Source organism: Lissotriton helveticus, chromosome 5_1, assembly GCF_964261635.1.
Source record: "Lissotriton helveticus chromosome 5_1, aLisHel1.1, whole genome shotgun sequence".
Lineage (NCBI taxonomy): Eukaryota > Metazoa > Chordata > Amphibia > Caudata > Salamandridae > Lissotriton > Lissotriton helveticus.
Window position 1 is genome coordinate 1,532,583,001 of NC_136065.1, and position 14,987 is coordinate 1,532,597,987.

A 14,987-nucleotide genomic window follows, 5' to 3' on the forward strand; every position below is an offset into this window, starting at 1 on the left:
TTTTGAAGATAAACTGACGAAATATGTTTTTGACCTGCAAATGTATCTTTAGAACTAACAAGGACAATGAACCCCTTGCAATGAGGTGGCCCTAAACAAGCTTGGGAGTAATATGTGAAAGGGCATTGGCCTATAATGAACACTGTTATACCATTGGTTCTTGTGATGCAAAAGAAAGGAGAGCAAATGACCTCTCTATAACACTGCAAGTGCGTGGGGGCGAGCAGTGACTTTTTTTTTTAGAGAAGACATTAATGCATTATCAGTGATTGGTGGTGTGATTGGCTGCATGGTGAGACAGTGAGTGAATAGTGTGTGGCTGCACTCACCTACCTGTGCTTGGTGGGAATTGAGTACATACATCTCTACCACCCAAAGTAGGGTGCGGAGTTGAGCTGAGGTGAAGCAATGGCCTCCTGCTTCTTGTACTAAGTGTAGCCCTGGCAGCTGCAGGTCAAAAGCTTTATCCCACTGAGATATCTGATACAGATTATACAAGCAAACATGTGCCTTGTTAATAAAATCTTGAACTCTCCTACGAACATTGTCTTGTGGTAGAGAGCTTTGCTACAATACATTTTTTATCTGTGAAGATATTTCACAAATGTTAGAAAAACAGTCCCTGACAATTTTCTTTTTGACGCTGCAATATGTAAAAATTGATAGAACTGATTTTCAGAGTTTGGGACAACACTAGAATATGCTCACTGTAATGCACAAACAATAAACATAGAAAACAGGAAACCCTGTAACAGCTCGTGCTGCCAGTCTTGCGGCACTGTAGCGCTGTGAATATCCGGTTTACTGTTGCTCAACTCGGAAAAGATGACTTGCTGAGGCCCTGATGTTGTAGCCGGATGGTAGGGTTTTCAGCATAGATAAGTCAAGAACTACTTAGTTAGGAGGTAAATTCTTAATTCCAAGTGAGGCCCTTAGTTACAGGCACAGCCTGATAGCTCCTGACAGAGCCCCATTTCCCCTCCGACAGTCAATAACCACCTGGCTAGCCCATCACACAGACTCCAGCATCCCATGCATCATCACATGCCCACGGCGTCCATACTCACATTCTACAGCATGTGCACTCAGAGCATGCTTACATATACATACCAAGTCACTACACCATCTCCTTCACGCCAAGTCACAGCCTCCTCCCCGTTTCTTACACACTAGGCAACACAATGATGCCACGGAACCACACGGAACAATGGAAAGCCAGAAAATGCCTGCATTCTATGGGAACGCTGGTAGTTGCATGAGCCCAAATTGCTTACACATAGAGACATTGAAGCTGGTCACCGAAAGTAAAGGGATGCATTTTCAGGCGCAATCGCCATAAAACTAGGGATGAGGTATCACTCTCTCTTTGCAAGCACGCACACTAATGCATAATTTATAAGTTGCTTGTCCATATATGCTACCAAGTTTACTGCTGTCATATACTACACCTGCAGACTCTAGACCAACAACAGTTGTCACTGTGTGACTTGTAATCCCATACATGTAAATGAGATAAGTTATAGCAGTACACATCCAAGAATTCAAAGTGTTTTAGCTACAAAACAGAGGTCTCACGAGAAGTTATACCGATGTCATGTCTTAATAGCTCAGCCAGATCAGTTAAAGGGAAACCACAGAAACGACTGAACTTCCTACAGCTCATGTGAGACATCTTGGGATTTCACAAGATTAGAGAATGTTCTCTGCTAGTTCAAAATTTTACATGTGTAATGTGTATATTATTATCAGCTTTATTATTAAAATTACAGATGCAATTTAGAGAGAGGAAATCGGGATATTAAGATGGCTGCACACAGGTTTCCAGAAGTGGAGAAGGAGCTGTAACTTGACAAAGCCCTAAAATTGTCCTGTACCTGCTGAGCAATAATTTTGTGGAGAAGTTTGCACTGATCTGGAATTGGTATTGTTCATAAACAAAGAGCACTGCTCTCACTTCATTTCCATGCCACCCATTTCCCCACATAGCATTTTCTGCACTGTTTGCAAAGGTCATATTTCTGTTAGTGAATCTTTGGACCGTGCTTTGCAGTCAGGAAAAAAACAGATTTGTGCTCGGATTATCCTATGACGGTGTGTGCATCTAAAGGGCATCTCTGACTCCAGGGCTTGATTTAATGATCCGAGTTTGGTTCCTTTGATATTAATAAACAGCCAAAGGGGTTACGGACATATTTGGGAAGGTTACCTGACAGGTAGTTCTGGGCTCGGATGGTGGTGAAACAACTGACTACCTTCTGCCTTACCACACTTTCAGAAGCACCAGCCTGTTGGGAAATATCCTGATTGCCCCATGATTGGTCTACATTTACTTCTCTTGCAAGCAGTAGACTCCTAGATGACACCCTTGGTAAGGGTCTATCATGTAATAGAAAAAGAGCATTTCCCCTTTTTAAGGAGGAAACCCCAGCAGGACGTTCTGTTTGCACAATTGTGGGCTGTAGGCACCACGAAAGTGCTGCACAAACCTCCCCTCGGAAGGTGGAGCTGTTCACAGCGCCTCCCTCCTCCTAAACCCTTACCACACCATCACTCTTACCGAAATATTTCGCACACGGGCATTAGTTAGCAGATGGTGTAAACTAATACACTGAACCCAGAATTTACCACTAAGCTCAGGAGACCGGGGTGCCTCACAAAGGGGCTATCCGAATCATTCCATCCTGTTCAGACTGTGTACAACTCAACTCGGATACTCTCTTGGTGCTCATTTTATCGTCCTCTGAAAGATGAAGAATGTAGACTGCCCCTCTGGAAGCCTACCAGGCAACTTGACCTCAGCAGCAGGTGCACAACACATCCCTAAAATAAAGACCTCCAAAGTACTGGGGTTTTGCCCTACCTTGGCCGGCGACCCTTTGCCCTGGGCCTTGCCGAAGAAGTAGGGCTTGGCCGTGAAGAAGCAGTCGTCCAGTTCCTCCTCGAGGCTGCCATACCCACTGCTCATGCTGCCGCCGCCGGTCATTGGTTCCCGGGCCTGCGCCCGAGGGCCACAGTGTGACAGGGCCGGTTCACCCAGTCATGAAGCCTGGCACGGGCTCGGGCACCGTCCTCGCCGCGGCCATCTCTCTTACTCGATGCACGCGCCACGGAGCGAGCTCCAGCCGGGCCCGGACAGGCGGTCTCCGTCGAGCGCGAGTGAAGCCTGACAGAAAGGAGCAGACGTCGCGCCTCGTCGGCCGCCTGAGCCGCACTGAGCCGCGTCCCCGCACCCCCTCTCTTCCTGCCCGCCTCGGCGCAGCCACTTCCTCTCGCACGATTACTCGGTGATAGGTAGAGCTTCTCTGCCGCTGTTTCTTAGGTGACACGGAGGGAAAATCCATCATCGCGTTCAGAAACGACGACCAATCTGCTGCTCGGGAAAACATGCATTCGGTTTTATGAAAGTGTTCGCATGTTTGCCGGCAAGTTTCTTTCTTTCTCCACCGGTTGGGCCTGGTGCGCGCGCAGGCCTGTGACACCTCCGGGCTGGGCATCTCTTACGACTTCAATATTGGGAAAAACTGAAAAATCTTGATCATTTGAGCTCCAAGGCATTTAGTCTTTTGTGTATATCATTAACATAGTAAGCATTTCGTACAGAACTGGTGTACAGCAGTGACATCACATAAAACAGAAACGCAGACACGGATTGAAAGTGAGGCAGCATTCACCGATATAACACTTATAAAGTATTCAATGCAAACTATGCACAGTTTGCAATGTTAGCCTTGACACACACCTCCTGGAGCCCTGCATCATGTAGAGTAGCGTGTCGTCTACGGCAACCATCCCAAAAGGGCAGGTAGGTATTGAATGCTTCCAAGTGGGCCATACCATTCCTAAGCCAATCCCTGCTGTAATGGTTCATCCATCCTCAGACATAGTCACAGTGTCTCAACAGCAACCCGAGTACAAGTAGAAGCACGGCTGGGCTGCAAACCGTGCACCGGACGCCGCAGGGTAAAAAGAGATCTGTTGTTCTGCTCTATACAATATGGAACTCAACTCTTGAGCACCTAAACTCTGGAAGGAGGTTTGTTCTGGACATTGCATGTGTACCATATTAGGTATGTGCCTTTGTACCCTTTCTTTAATATGTGTACTCTCATACCAAACTTGGTGCCCCATACGGTTTTGGGGTTTCTTGTGGGAAAAGTCACAGTGGTCTGTGGATCAGATGCCAATTCACAAAATCACTTATGTCTATGGGAAGCAGTACTACAGAAGTACTCTTTTACATACTCTTACATGGATTTGCAAATCAACCTCAAAATGCCTAAATAGTTAGTAAACTTGCAAAGATGGCACAGCTCTTTTTATTTGTACTGATTGTATATACATGAATCCTAAATAGTTCAATTTTATTCTAATTTTTCAGTTCTATTCAGAAAGGCATTTTGGAGTACGTTAAGCAGTACTCCTGAAGTACTCTTTTACTCACACTTACAAGCCTCTGTGAATGTTTGGCTGCATTTCATGATATGTAGAGGTGAATCTTATTGGATAGTGGTGGTGAGGATATAATATACTAATGTATTGTTTAGTGTTAGATTATAGTTGGATGATGAATGCTAGATCCTGTTATGGATTTGTGTGAAGCATTATAAGGATGTGTATACTATAGTACTTCCCTTATATTTCCTTCTGCTAGGTTGCATGGACACTGTTTAGTTTGTTTTCATACTTGCTTGTTATGTAGCTATGATGCAATGTTCTGTCCGTGTGGGTATGGTACATTTAAAAAAAAATCTTTTGAATGATCAATATGCAAACTGGTGAGAGGATATGATGTGCTTTAGAGAGGGTAATACCTTGATGACTGTTGTAACATGGAGCCATGGTTTTTGCATGGCTCCGAGCTAACGTGTATTGCTTGTGTATGATGGATGGGTATATTTTGATTTGGCTGTGCTGTTGAGGTGAAACTCATAGTCATTAACATATGCACAAAAATATACAGTTTTCAGAGGCTAAAACCTTTCACTTTAACACCCGATGTGTAGATATAGAATCACTGCTAGCAGTGGAAGTGGTGATACAACTCCTGAAGAAGAACATTCCAAACTGACAAAGACACACTGCCCTCAAAAAGTCTCACCCAATAGGTTTAGGATCTGGGCCTACTTGAAGTTGGTACCTGTCTTTGTTTAGGGTTAGACTGCTGCAGTGTCACTTACTGGAAAATGTTCCCCCTTAAAATTTGTGTGAGTTGGTTTTCCCTGTATGATCTCTGTGTGGACAGTAATAGTGACGCAGAACCAGGGTGACTTCTGAGGCACAGTGATAAAAGTGAGTTTCCTCAGGATGCCCATGTTCTGTGGCAGTATCACAAGTTTACAGACATAGCACATGCCTCAAGGTTACAGTGTTTGCATGGCAAGTGAGTGGTAGAGCTGGATGCTGTGCAGACCTGCAGTGCACAATTGTATGCAGTCGGACATCAGGCCTTGGATATGCAGACATTTCCCTGATACACAGTTCCCAAGTTCGTGGCCCAGGGCTCCTTGAGTGAAGATGGACCGCAGACTACAGATGGCAGCTGTTTTGAGTCCAGACATTGTATTTGATGTCATGAGCTCTAGGACTTTGGGCTCCAGTTTAGGCCTCTGAGCAGCCAACAAAGGTCTGGAACACAAGAAAGATACAGGGATGGACTGAGCAAGGAAATCACTTCTTTTCACTCCAAAAAGTTTGTAAAAGTTAAAAACTGCTTTTCACGATTAGCGGTATGCCATGAGCCTGGAATGTGAGGGTCTGGAGCGTCGCTTCCAGCTCTAATCCCTCTAAAACCATTTTCTCCTTCGTAAAAGATATGCTGCAACCTGCAATAGGCTCCAATGATACCATCTCCTCCAATACCCAATGCGACTCCCTGGCAAAATTCTTTATTAATAAGGTGGACCTTATTTACAGCGCCTTAGACGCTAAGCAATGCCCATCCAAACCCACAGCAAATTCCACTTCCTGGGTAGCCTCTGACTCCTTAGAGACCTTGTTACCTGTGTCCTCTGAAGACTTAGTTATTTTGACAGCGAAAGTTAAATCCGGCTCCCCTGACGACCCTGTAAAACCTGAGATCTTTAAAATACTTTACAACTGCTTGCTGTCGGAGGGTAGGACATTTACCAACAACTCCCTCCAATCAGCTGGGATTCCTAATTCCTGGAAGCATGCAAAAGTTGTACCGTTACTTTAAAAAGCCTACTCTTGATTCATCCTTACCAGAGAACTTTAGACCTATATCTCTGCTTCCATATTTGGCCAAGATTATGGAATCCCATGTCAACACCATCCTGACTAATTATTTAGAGTCCAATTCTATTCTGGACAGCTCTCAGAAGGGTTCCGCTCAAAACACAGCACGGAATCAGCGCTTTTAGATGTTACTGAGCAGCTCCGGGCAGCACAAGACGAGGGTAGTACATCGGCACTGGTTTTACTCGACCTTGGTGCCGCCTTTGACATGGTCTCCCATAAAATTCTTCTCCAACTTTTGGAAGAGATCGGAGTCAAAGGCGGGGCTCTGGCCTGGTTCACAGCATTCTTGTCGGAACGCTCTTTCCAGGTTCACGCCCCCCCTTATTTTTCCAATATCTACCCTCTAAAGTGCGGTGTCCCCCAGGGCTCGGCTTTGAGCCCTACGCTGTTCAATGTGTACGTCCGCCCTCTGGCCTTGTTAGCCAAAGAACGTCACATCAAAATGACATCTTATGCGGACGACACCCAGCTGGTGTTCACCTTTACTAACAACCCGGTTACTGACCAACTGAAATTCCGTGAGGACGTCATGCCCATCTCTGATTGGATGACTAATAACTACTTGCAGCTGAATTCTGCTAAAACAGAACTGCTCCTGGTAGGCCGCGACACCCATAAATGGGACTCCCAATGTTGGCCCACGGCATTAGGCTCCCCCCACAACCAAATAACACTGTCAAAGATCTAGGGGTCTTGATGGACACTGCCCTTACTTTTGAGCCTCAAGCAAAGAAGGTGGCCGGCACTTGCTTCGGCCTCCTGCATAGCCTCAAATATATTCTAGGCTTTTTTGACACCTCTACCCGTCAACTGATAGTGCAGTCGGTGGTGCTATCTCGTCTGAACTATTGCAATGGTCTACTGCTGGGCACTAATAAAGCTGACACGGCCAGAGTCCAGCATGTTCAAAATGCTGCAGCACGCATTCTTTTTGCTGTACCTAGGTTATGTCGCACCTCCAATCTTCTTCGCCGTCTTCATTGGCTGCCCATAAGGCAAAGAATTCAATGTAAGACCCTATGTATAGCTCACAAGATCATGCATAGCCAGAGTCCCCTAATTCTGCAGGAGCTTTGCACAGCCTATGTTCCTAGGCGGGCACTGCGCTCTGCCGATTTATATCTGCTGTGCACTCCATGAGTCCGCCGCTGTAGAGCTGGAGGCCGTTCTTTTAAAGCTCAGGCACCTGCACTCTGGAACTCCATCCCCCTGACGGTGCACAGCACCAGCGACCATCGGACATTTAGGAAGCTGATTAAAACCTGGCTTTTTACATCCATCTAGTTTCTTGCCTTCCTACCTTTCGCTCCGCTAGCGCTGGGACGCCCTATTGCCGGGGCAGCCATGCGCTCTATTAGTCTCTATAACATAACATAACAAAGTCAAAGTTTCAGGCCAACAGTGATGGATAGTCCGGGTCAGAGGTGGCCTCCGGGTTGGTCCCGGTCAAGATTTTCCTTTTGCACTTAGAAACTTTTCTGGTTCCTTTTCTCGTTGAACTTGAGGTCGGCGTCCTCTCCAGCATAAACTGGCTTTAGGTTTGACATCGAATAATAGGGGAAATCCTTGAAGCCTTGGTTCTTCAATCAGTTAATTAATCAATCAGGGAATTGTGAAGAACGCTACTCGCCTGTGGGGGTCTCAAGGCGCTGGGGTGGAGGGCTGCAGCTTCGAGTCATCCAAAGAGCCAGGTCTTGGGGCTCTTTCTGAAGGTGTGCAGAGTGGGGGAGCGTCTGATGTTGATCGGGAGCTAGTTCCAGGTCTTTGCTGCAATATAGGAGAAGGCTCTTCTACCTGTTCTTGTTATGTGGATGCATGGGGTTTCGGCGAGGTCGGCGAAGCAGAGGTTTCTCTTGGGTACGTGGGGAGACTCTTTCGTTGAGGTATTTGGGTGCGGGTTTGTGCAGGGATTTGTAGGCGTGGGTGAGTAGCTTGAAAGTTACTCTCTTCTCGACGGGGAGCCAGTGGAGGTCTCACAGATGTTGGGTGATGTGTTCATGACGCGGGATGCAGAGGACGAGTCTGGCTGCGGTGTTCTGGATGGTCCGGAGTTTGCGTAGCAGGGATTTGTTGATTCCGGCATAGAGGGCATTTCCGTAGTCCAGTCTGCTAGTTATGAATGCATGGGTAACAGTCTTTCTGGAATAGGGGGGGGGGGGATCCATTTGAAGGTCACGCAAAGGATGCGGAGGGTGTTGAAAGCACGTGGAGGCGACAGCATTGATCTGGCTGTGGTGAAGGAGGAGTCGAGTATGATGCTGAGGTTCCAGGCATGGTCCATGGGGTTGGGAGTTGCCGAGGGCGGTGGGCCACCAAATGTTGTCCCAAGCTGGGGGGGGAGGGCCCAAGGATGAGGATTTCTGTCTTCTCCGAGTTGAGCGTCAGACAGCTGCTGCTCATCCCGGATGCAACGTCTTTCATTCCTTCCTGACAGCTGAGACTGGTGGCGTCAGGTGCCTTTGTGAGGGAGAGAATGAGCTGTGTGTCGTCATTGGCTTAGGATACCATTCTGTCTGATGATGGCGGAGAGGGGTCCATGTAGATGTTGAAGAGCATGGTTCTTGACGGCATTCAATGCTACCAAAGAACCGGCAAGTAGTGGTAGCCCAGAGCCTAGGACCTGGTGTTCAGAAACCCTAATCTCTTGGCTTTGGTGCACAAGTTGCAGTTCTCAGGCGAGGAAGAGTATATATAGCATAGTATATATTATAGCACTATCTGAGATGGATCTCTTGGGGGGCTAGGACTCGACCTCCTGGCCTACACCAGTAGAGTCCAGGGCAAACTAGTCCGCTGAGCACTTTGCAGCTGCAGGGCATCTTTAGCTTTTGTGTCCCTGAAGCTTGACAGGAGGCTAGCCAACTAGCCCTTGGAGTCCACTCACTGATCCTTGGCATGGGCGGCAGCAGGTCCAGCCTTTGGGGTCTGTCTCCACCAGTTCAACAGCAGGAGCAGCCCTTCTATTTCTGGAGTCCTGTCTTGGCTCAGCAGATGTAGTCATTCTTCTGTTCTTTCCAAGTCCAGCAGAGTCACTTTTATGCTAAGGTTGAGTTTGTGAAAGTGGATAACACACAAGTCAATGGGATTACAATTCCCATGGGGAAACACTGCCACTTTTACATTCCTGTGGGGTTGGCACTAAAGAATCCTACAGTGCATTGCTCTGCCCAAATCCCAGATTTCGGGATTCTTTTTCAGGGCCAAGACATGGGTATACCCCTGAGGTGTGTCCAGTATAATTTTATACTTTGAAGTTCTTTATTCAATGGTCCCAAATAAAAGATAGTTCTTAGCGCTTGGGCTAGTGAAACCCCATGTAAGCCAAACTACTGGCCTTACTGCTGTGAAAATGACAATTTAGGTAGGTGGTACATAAATGCAGTTACAATAAAAATGACAATACATATCTCACTCTATACCATTGTTCATCATAACTGCAAAGGTGGCAGAGCGGTCAGTTACGACTCCATGCTTATTGAGTGCTTAGCCTCCTTTCTTATACCGATAAAAACGTGGAAGCTACAACCTATTATAATAGCAGTTTTGTTGGAAACTGTAGAAGACATACAAAAAAGCTTTACATTAATCACTCTAGATGCATATAACTCTGTCCTCTTTACTTTGACCATGCATCTCAGCAGCAAGAGCATTAACCCAGAGACCTTTCTAAATGACATTTCTTGTCTTGCCAACTCTTTAAATATGACTACCCATCATTTAAAACTGAATCCATCTAAAACAGAATTTCTCATCTCATTCGCCCCTCCCAGTTCAATCCTTTGTGTATTTAATAAAACATCCTCAACGGCTATCCTAACATTGTTGACAGTACTAACTCTCTAGTGGTCATCCTTGACAACAGAATCAATCTACAGCCACAAGTCCACATGAATGTTTTTCATTGCGTCTGCTCTGGGGAATTTGTTGCTTCATTCCAGAGCAAGGTCTTAAAACTCTGACACAAGCACGGGTGATATCAAGAACGACTACTGCAACTCTCTCCGGACCTGTCTCCACAAAACACATCTGGCCCCACTAAAAGCTGTCCTACATGTGGCAGCACAGTTCATCTCTGGAGCCAAAAGGAATGACCATATCTCACCAGTACTGTTAACCCTCCACTGGCTACCCACTGAAGCCAGGGCTATATGCAAAATGGCATGCATCCCTCTCAAGGCCCTTCACGTCTCCCTCCATTCCACATTACCTGGCTGCCAAGCTCAAGCTATCTGGTGAAATACTGATTCTCTGCTTCTGGAGCTCCCAGCCTTTAAAAAGGAACAGTGTATGGCTCAAATCTCCTCAAAGAGTGTGACCAGAGTCTGGAACTCTTTACCTTCCTGCTTACGCTCCGCTACCCCCTGACAATCTTTCAATTCAAACTGAAGGTCCTTCTGTTCGAAAGACATTTTAGTTAATTTCTCTTCTACCTACAAACACTGGTGTTCTTAAATGTTTTCAATAACTTTTTTCCCCCAGAGTTTTTATATAGCGCGAACTTGACCTAAAGTAAAGGTATCAGAGCACTTTACATGAGCACCAGTTGCGTTACACAAGGACACATTCATTTTTGTTAGGCACGGGGAGATTAAGTGATTTGCTCAGAAACACAGGATGTTGGGCGTTGTTGCCGAGACTCTAACCCAGTTCCCCAGATTTGAGGTCGACCGCTCTAGCTGTTAGGCCACATCATCTCCCCAAACTTTTGTCTTGATGATTAGCCCTCTCCCTCAGCACAGTATATTACTTTCTGGAATCTGTTTACATCTTTCTACTCAATAATTGTGACCATTAATATTTATGGTTTCCTATGGAATGTTTGCTTCTAATGTAAAGTGCTCCGCTTGTGCTATATAAAACTGCATACATGAAAATAATACATATCAATAGTTAGTGGCTACGTCCTTTTCAGTTTCATATTTGGCTAATGAGGTCTTATCCTACCCTCACACATCGCAGGCATAAACTCAGGGCGAAAATGTGAAGACCAGTATTTCTAGTGGAACTGTATCAACACTGCTGATGTGATAGGAACAAATGATACACACCTTTTATTCTAAAAAATGTTTACACATGTAGGAAAATCAACATTTCACCAAAAAGACCGACGCTCCTGCACTTAAACAGGCCAGACTAGATATGCTTACTTCTGAAGGAGATCTTTGTTTTCACACAGTTTGTGTGGCAATGCTGTGCTCACGGTTTAAACACATTGGGTAAAAACAGTGACAGTAAAATGACCCACACGCCAGTCCTCTTTACTCCAAGGATCTGGGGGCCAGATGTAGGTACTTCATATTTACCACTTCTTAAATACCGAATTTTACCGATTCGGTATTTAAGAAGTGGTAAATATGAAGGGGGGAGATGTAGGTATTTCCAGATGTGGAAATACCGAATCGTTAAGATTCGATATTTACCGAATCTGGAAATACCGAATCGGTATTTCCTATTGATTCCTATGGGCTGTGAAGCCCATAGGAATCAATGGGCAATACCGATTCTGTAATTACAGAATCGGTAAATACCGATTTTTAGCAAGGGTGCAGGGGGTGTCACTTTGACACCCTCTGGCACCCCTGTTGTAGGCTTGTGTGCCATGTGGCACACATACATGCCCTTAGGGCATGTATGTGTGCCACATGGCACAGGTGTACATGCACAGATGTGCATGTACACCTGCATCGGTATTTTACCATGCAATTGTATTGCATGGTAAAATACCGATTTTCAAAGCCCTGTGTCAATGTGCAACTTGGCACCTACATACCGAAAATGCATTTTCGGTAATTTTACCGACCGGTATATTTACCGATTCGGTAAAATTACCGAAAATGCCTGTTTTTTCCACCTACATCTCAAAAACCAATTAGCGGTCGGTAACGGCCGAATTCGTCCGTTACCGACCGGTAATTGGCCACCTACATCTGGCCTTTAGTGCCTTCATTTCTTCAGTCTATAATTTTACTGAGGCCTTTTGAAGCAAAGGGAAAAGACCAACAGAATTTGAAACCCTACAGAAATAGAAATATAGATAAAAAAAATTACCATAGGGCCTCCAACAGTGGTTTTATGTAATCAACGGTAACCAGATAACAAGTGAATAGCAAGAATATGGCGAGGAGGGCCTGTATGGGTGCAGGTACTCAACAAAGGCGGCCTAGGAGTAGAGCTGATGTGTGGTGCGCGATAGTACATTGTTCGCTGTGGCGGAGACCTCCTCGTGCACAAGGGGCGACAGGATGATGAATGGGTCGGACTCTCTCCCTGCATGCCTCTTATTAATATCATTATAATGTATTGACTGATGTGTCGCCCGAGATGTACCAAGCTGCTCCCAACACGCATCAAGTATATTCAATGCGCAATGTGCATCTATTGGATCCGGAACAAGAGACTTTAAATAGGACCCTGGGACATATTGCAAAAATCACTTAGAGAAGGCGCCCACTTGCAATACTGTTCGCAGTATAGGTCTGACCTATGCGCATAGATAATGTGGAGCCAGCGCTGCAAATAGGGTTACCAGAAGATTTTGTGTCACCGGGGATATCGTGCCTCCAGCCCTAGCCTTCTAATTCAGAAGCCATTAGAAACCATCAATTGAAGCAAACCAACAGCTCACGCATTTTTTTTTATCTAATAGCGAATTTGACTGTTTCTTTTATCTCGATTGATGACTTTTCTTTTTGCAGAAAGCAATTCTTTTTGACCAACTCCTTCAATGATTTTCGAGATTTATACGAGCCAAATGTTTGACGGCGTTTTATTCACCAAGAGGCTGTTCTGCAAATATTTGTGTTTTTTTGAAGGTTGCAAAACACAAATTTTGACAAAATTTGAAGAACACTTTCTTGCTTTCCCTCGCCGAAAACTTAACAAGTGTTTTCATTTCACACAATTGGGGGCTATTTAGAAGGACTTCCAGTGAAATCAAAATACTATTTCTAAGGAGTTTTCTTTTCAACAGAGCAATATTTCCTCACAAATTCCTACTTATCTGCTTCATAAACCCACATTTAATTGCCACTCAGAGCGCTGTTCAAACATCTAATTTTCAGCCTCTGAGGGGAGAGAATATCTTATCCTTATCGCAGGGAAACATTCGGCATTGAGTTTACTTCAAAATTCTGCTGTGTAGCAAATATTAGGTGCAGTCGTTTGTAAATTCGTGTGCGCATTTTACTATATAAAACGTTATAAATAAATAAATATATGAATCATAGCTATAGTGCCAGAAAACTATGAAATGCGTGTAAATTTGCCATAGCTCTGTATCAGTTTGTGTGTCCTTGAAAATTACATTTTACTTCCATCATTCTTCTCCTTAACAAATATTGTGCTTTTATTGTCTCGATGAAGTGCCCATAGTTTCTCTGTAGGAGGCAGTGTGTTATGCAGCCATACCAGTGCTATACAAGAGCCAGTAAGACTAAACAATGCCAATGTGGCTAAGTACAAAAAAAGTTTGTAAGAATGGGGCTGGGCAGTACCAGCAATATATTTAAGAAGCGAAAGGATAAACTGAGAGTGTGCCATAGCCTAATTGCTTTTATCTAGCAGCACCTCCTAAAATGCGTATGATGTTTATGCTAATTAAGCCCAACAGGTTCTATCACACCGTTATAGTGTTAACATTAATTTGCTCTCAGAATATAAATGTGCTGATGAGTGTGTGTATTGAGTCTACCTCGTTGATGATTCAGGTTTTATGAGGTTGATGACATTATGAGGTTAAAAATACCTCCTATTGCCAACAGTGCCAAGTGGCAATTTAGTTTCTAAGATGCGCTACCTGTATGGTCTTTGCAATGGAGTGCATTGCCCATTAAACAATGTTGTGAGTGCTGAAGGTGTAGGAAAGAGCACTACAAAAACACTGGTAGTGTTTACTGAGATGGACATTTTATCCCACTGCAAGTCCTCCTTTTTGATGTAATCGTCAATGGCCCTTTTTCCAAGAGACCAGAAGGACACCAGCTTCAGCGCTCCACCATCAAAGCCCAAGGCTGCTAATTTGAAGCAGGGTCCCCTATGAGTTCTGTTCTCCCAAGAGGTGGGAGCTCGCGTGGTCCACATATGTGGAGCTGCCTGTAATTTTTTTAGATGTCAATTTTTTATGCTGTATTCCATAGAGGCGGTGCTCTAAACCTCTCATTGAAAACCCTTGTAGCCCCTATTATTTGACACCTTAACCCAGTGGCGTAACGAAACTTGAGTGGGGCCCCCTGCAAGGTAAGTGGAGGGGCCCCATTTGGACTCTATCTGGAGCTCTCCAGCCGAAGTGCTGTGCAGAGGGGGGCCCCCTGGAGCTTGAGGGCCTGTGTTATGCCCCTTCCATAACCCCTCTGTCACAAGTTTATGGTAAAAAATTTATAGATGCATGTGCCTTTTAGAAAGGGATGCAGGTCTGTAAGGTGGATGTGTGAATGAAGACAAGCACTGAGATGAGACAGCCTTCATCCCTAATCACCAGTCACGGCTGACATGACTCGCGGGCGGGGGGGTTGGTTTAATTTTAAATACATTTTAAAAAAGTTACGTTACCTTCGCCGGCCTGGCACGGTCCCACGTCGTCTCTGTTCCACACAGGAAGCAGCAGCCTACCTCCCCTCCCCTAAGCCAATCACAATGCTGCAAAGGCAGAGTTGTGATTGGTTGGGACGCCGACCACACAGGCGTCTATGGGGAGGCCAGTATCTCCATGTAGGCTGCATGCAGCCTACATG

General features: G+C 45.2%; 1 protein-coding gene and 1 long non-coding RNA gene across 6 annotated transcripts in view; one reads left to right on the plus strand and one right to left on the minus strand.

Moving 5' to 3' along the window:
* Window positions 1-14,987, minus strand: part of RASSF5 (Ras association domain family member 5) — a 353,379-nt gene that overhangs the window by 117,682 nt on the left and 220,710 nt on the right. Inside the window, exon 1 of one of the 5 annotated variants that reach the window (XM_078644574.1) lies at window positions 2,861-3,215. The exons of the other annotated variants lie outside the window; for them this stretch is intronic. Coding sequence (XP_078500700.1) covers window positions 2,861-2,983 — 123 coding nt within the window. The 5' untranslated portion in view covers window positions 2,984-3,215. Of the gene's footprint in view, window positions 1-2,860; window positions 3,216-14,987 lie in introns of those variants that run through there. 5 annotated transcript variants of the gene reach the window in all.
* LOC144755537 (uncharacterized) overlaps window positions 1-14,987 on the plus strand; it is a 338,243-nt gene that overhangs the window by 44,432 nt on the left and 278,824 nt on the right. The gene's annotated exons all lie outside the window — the stretch shown is intronic.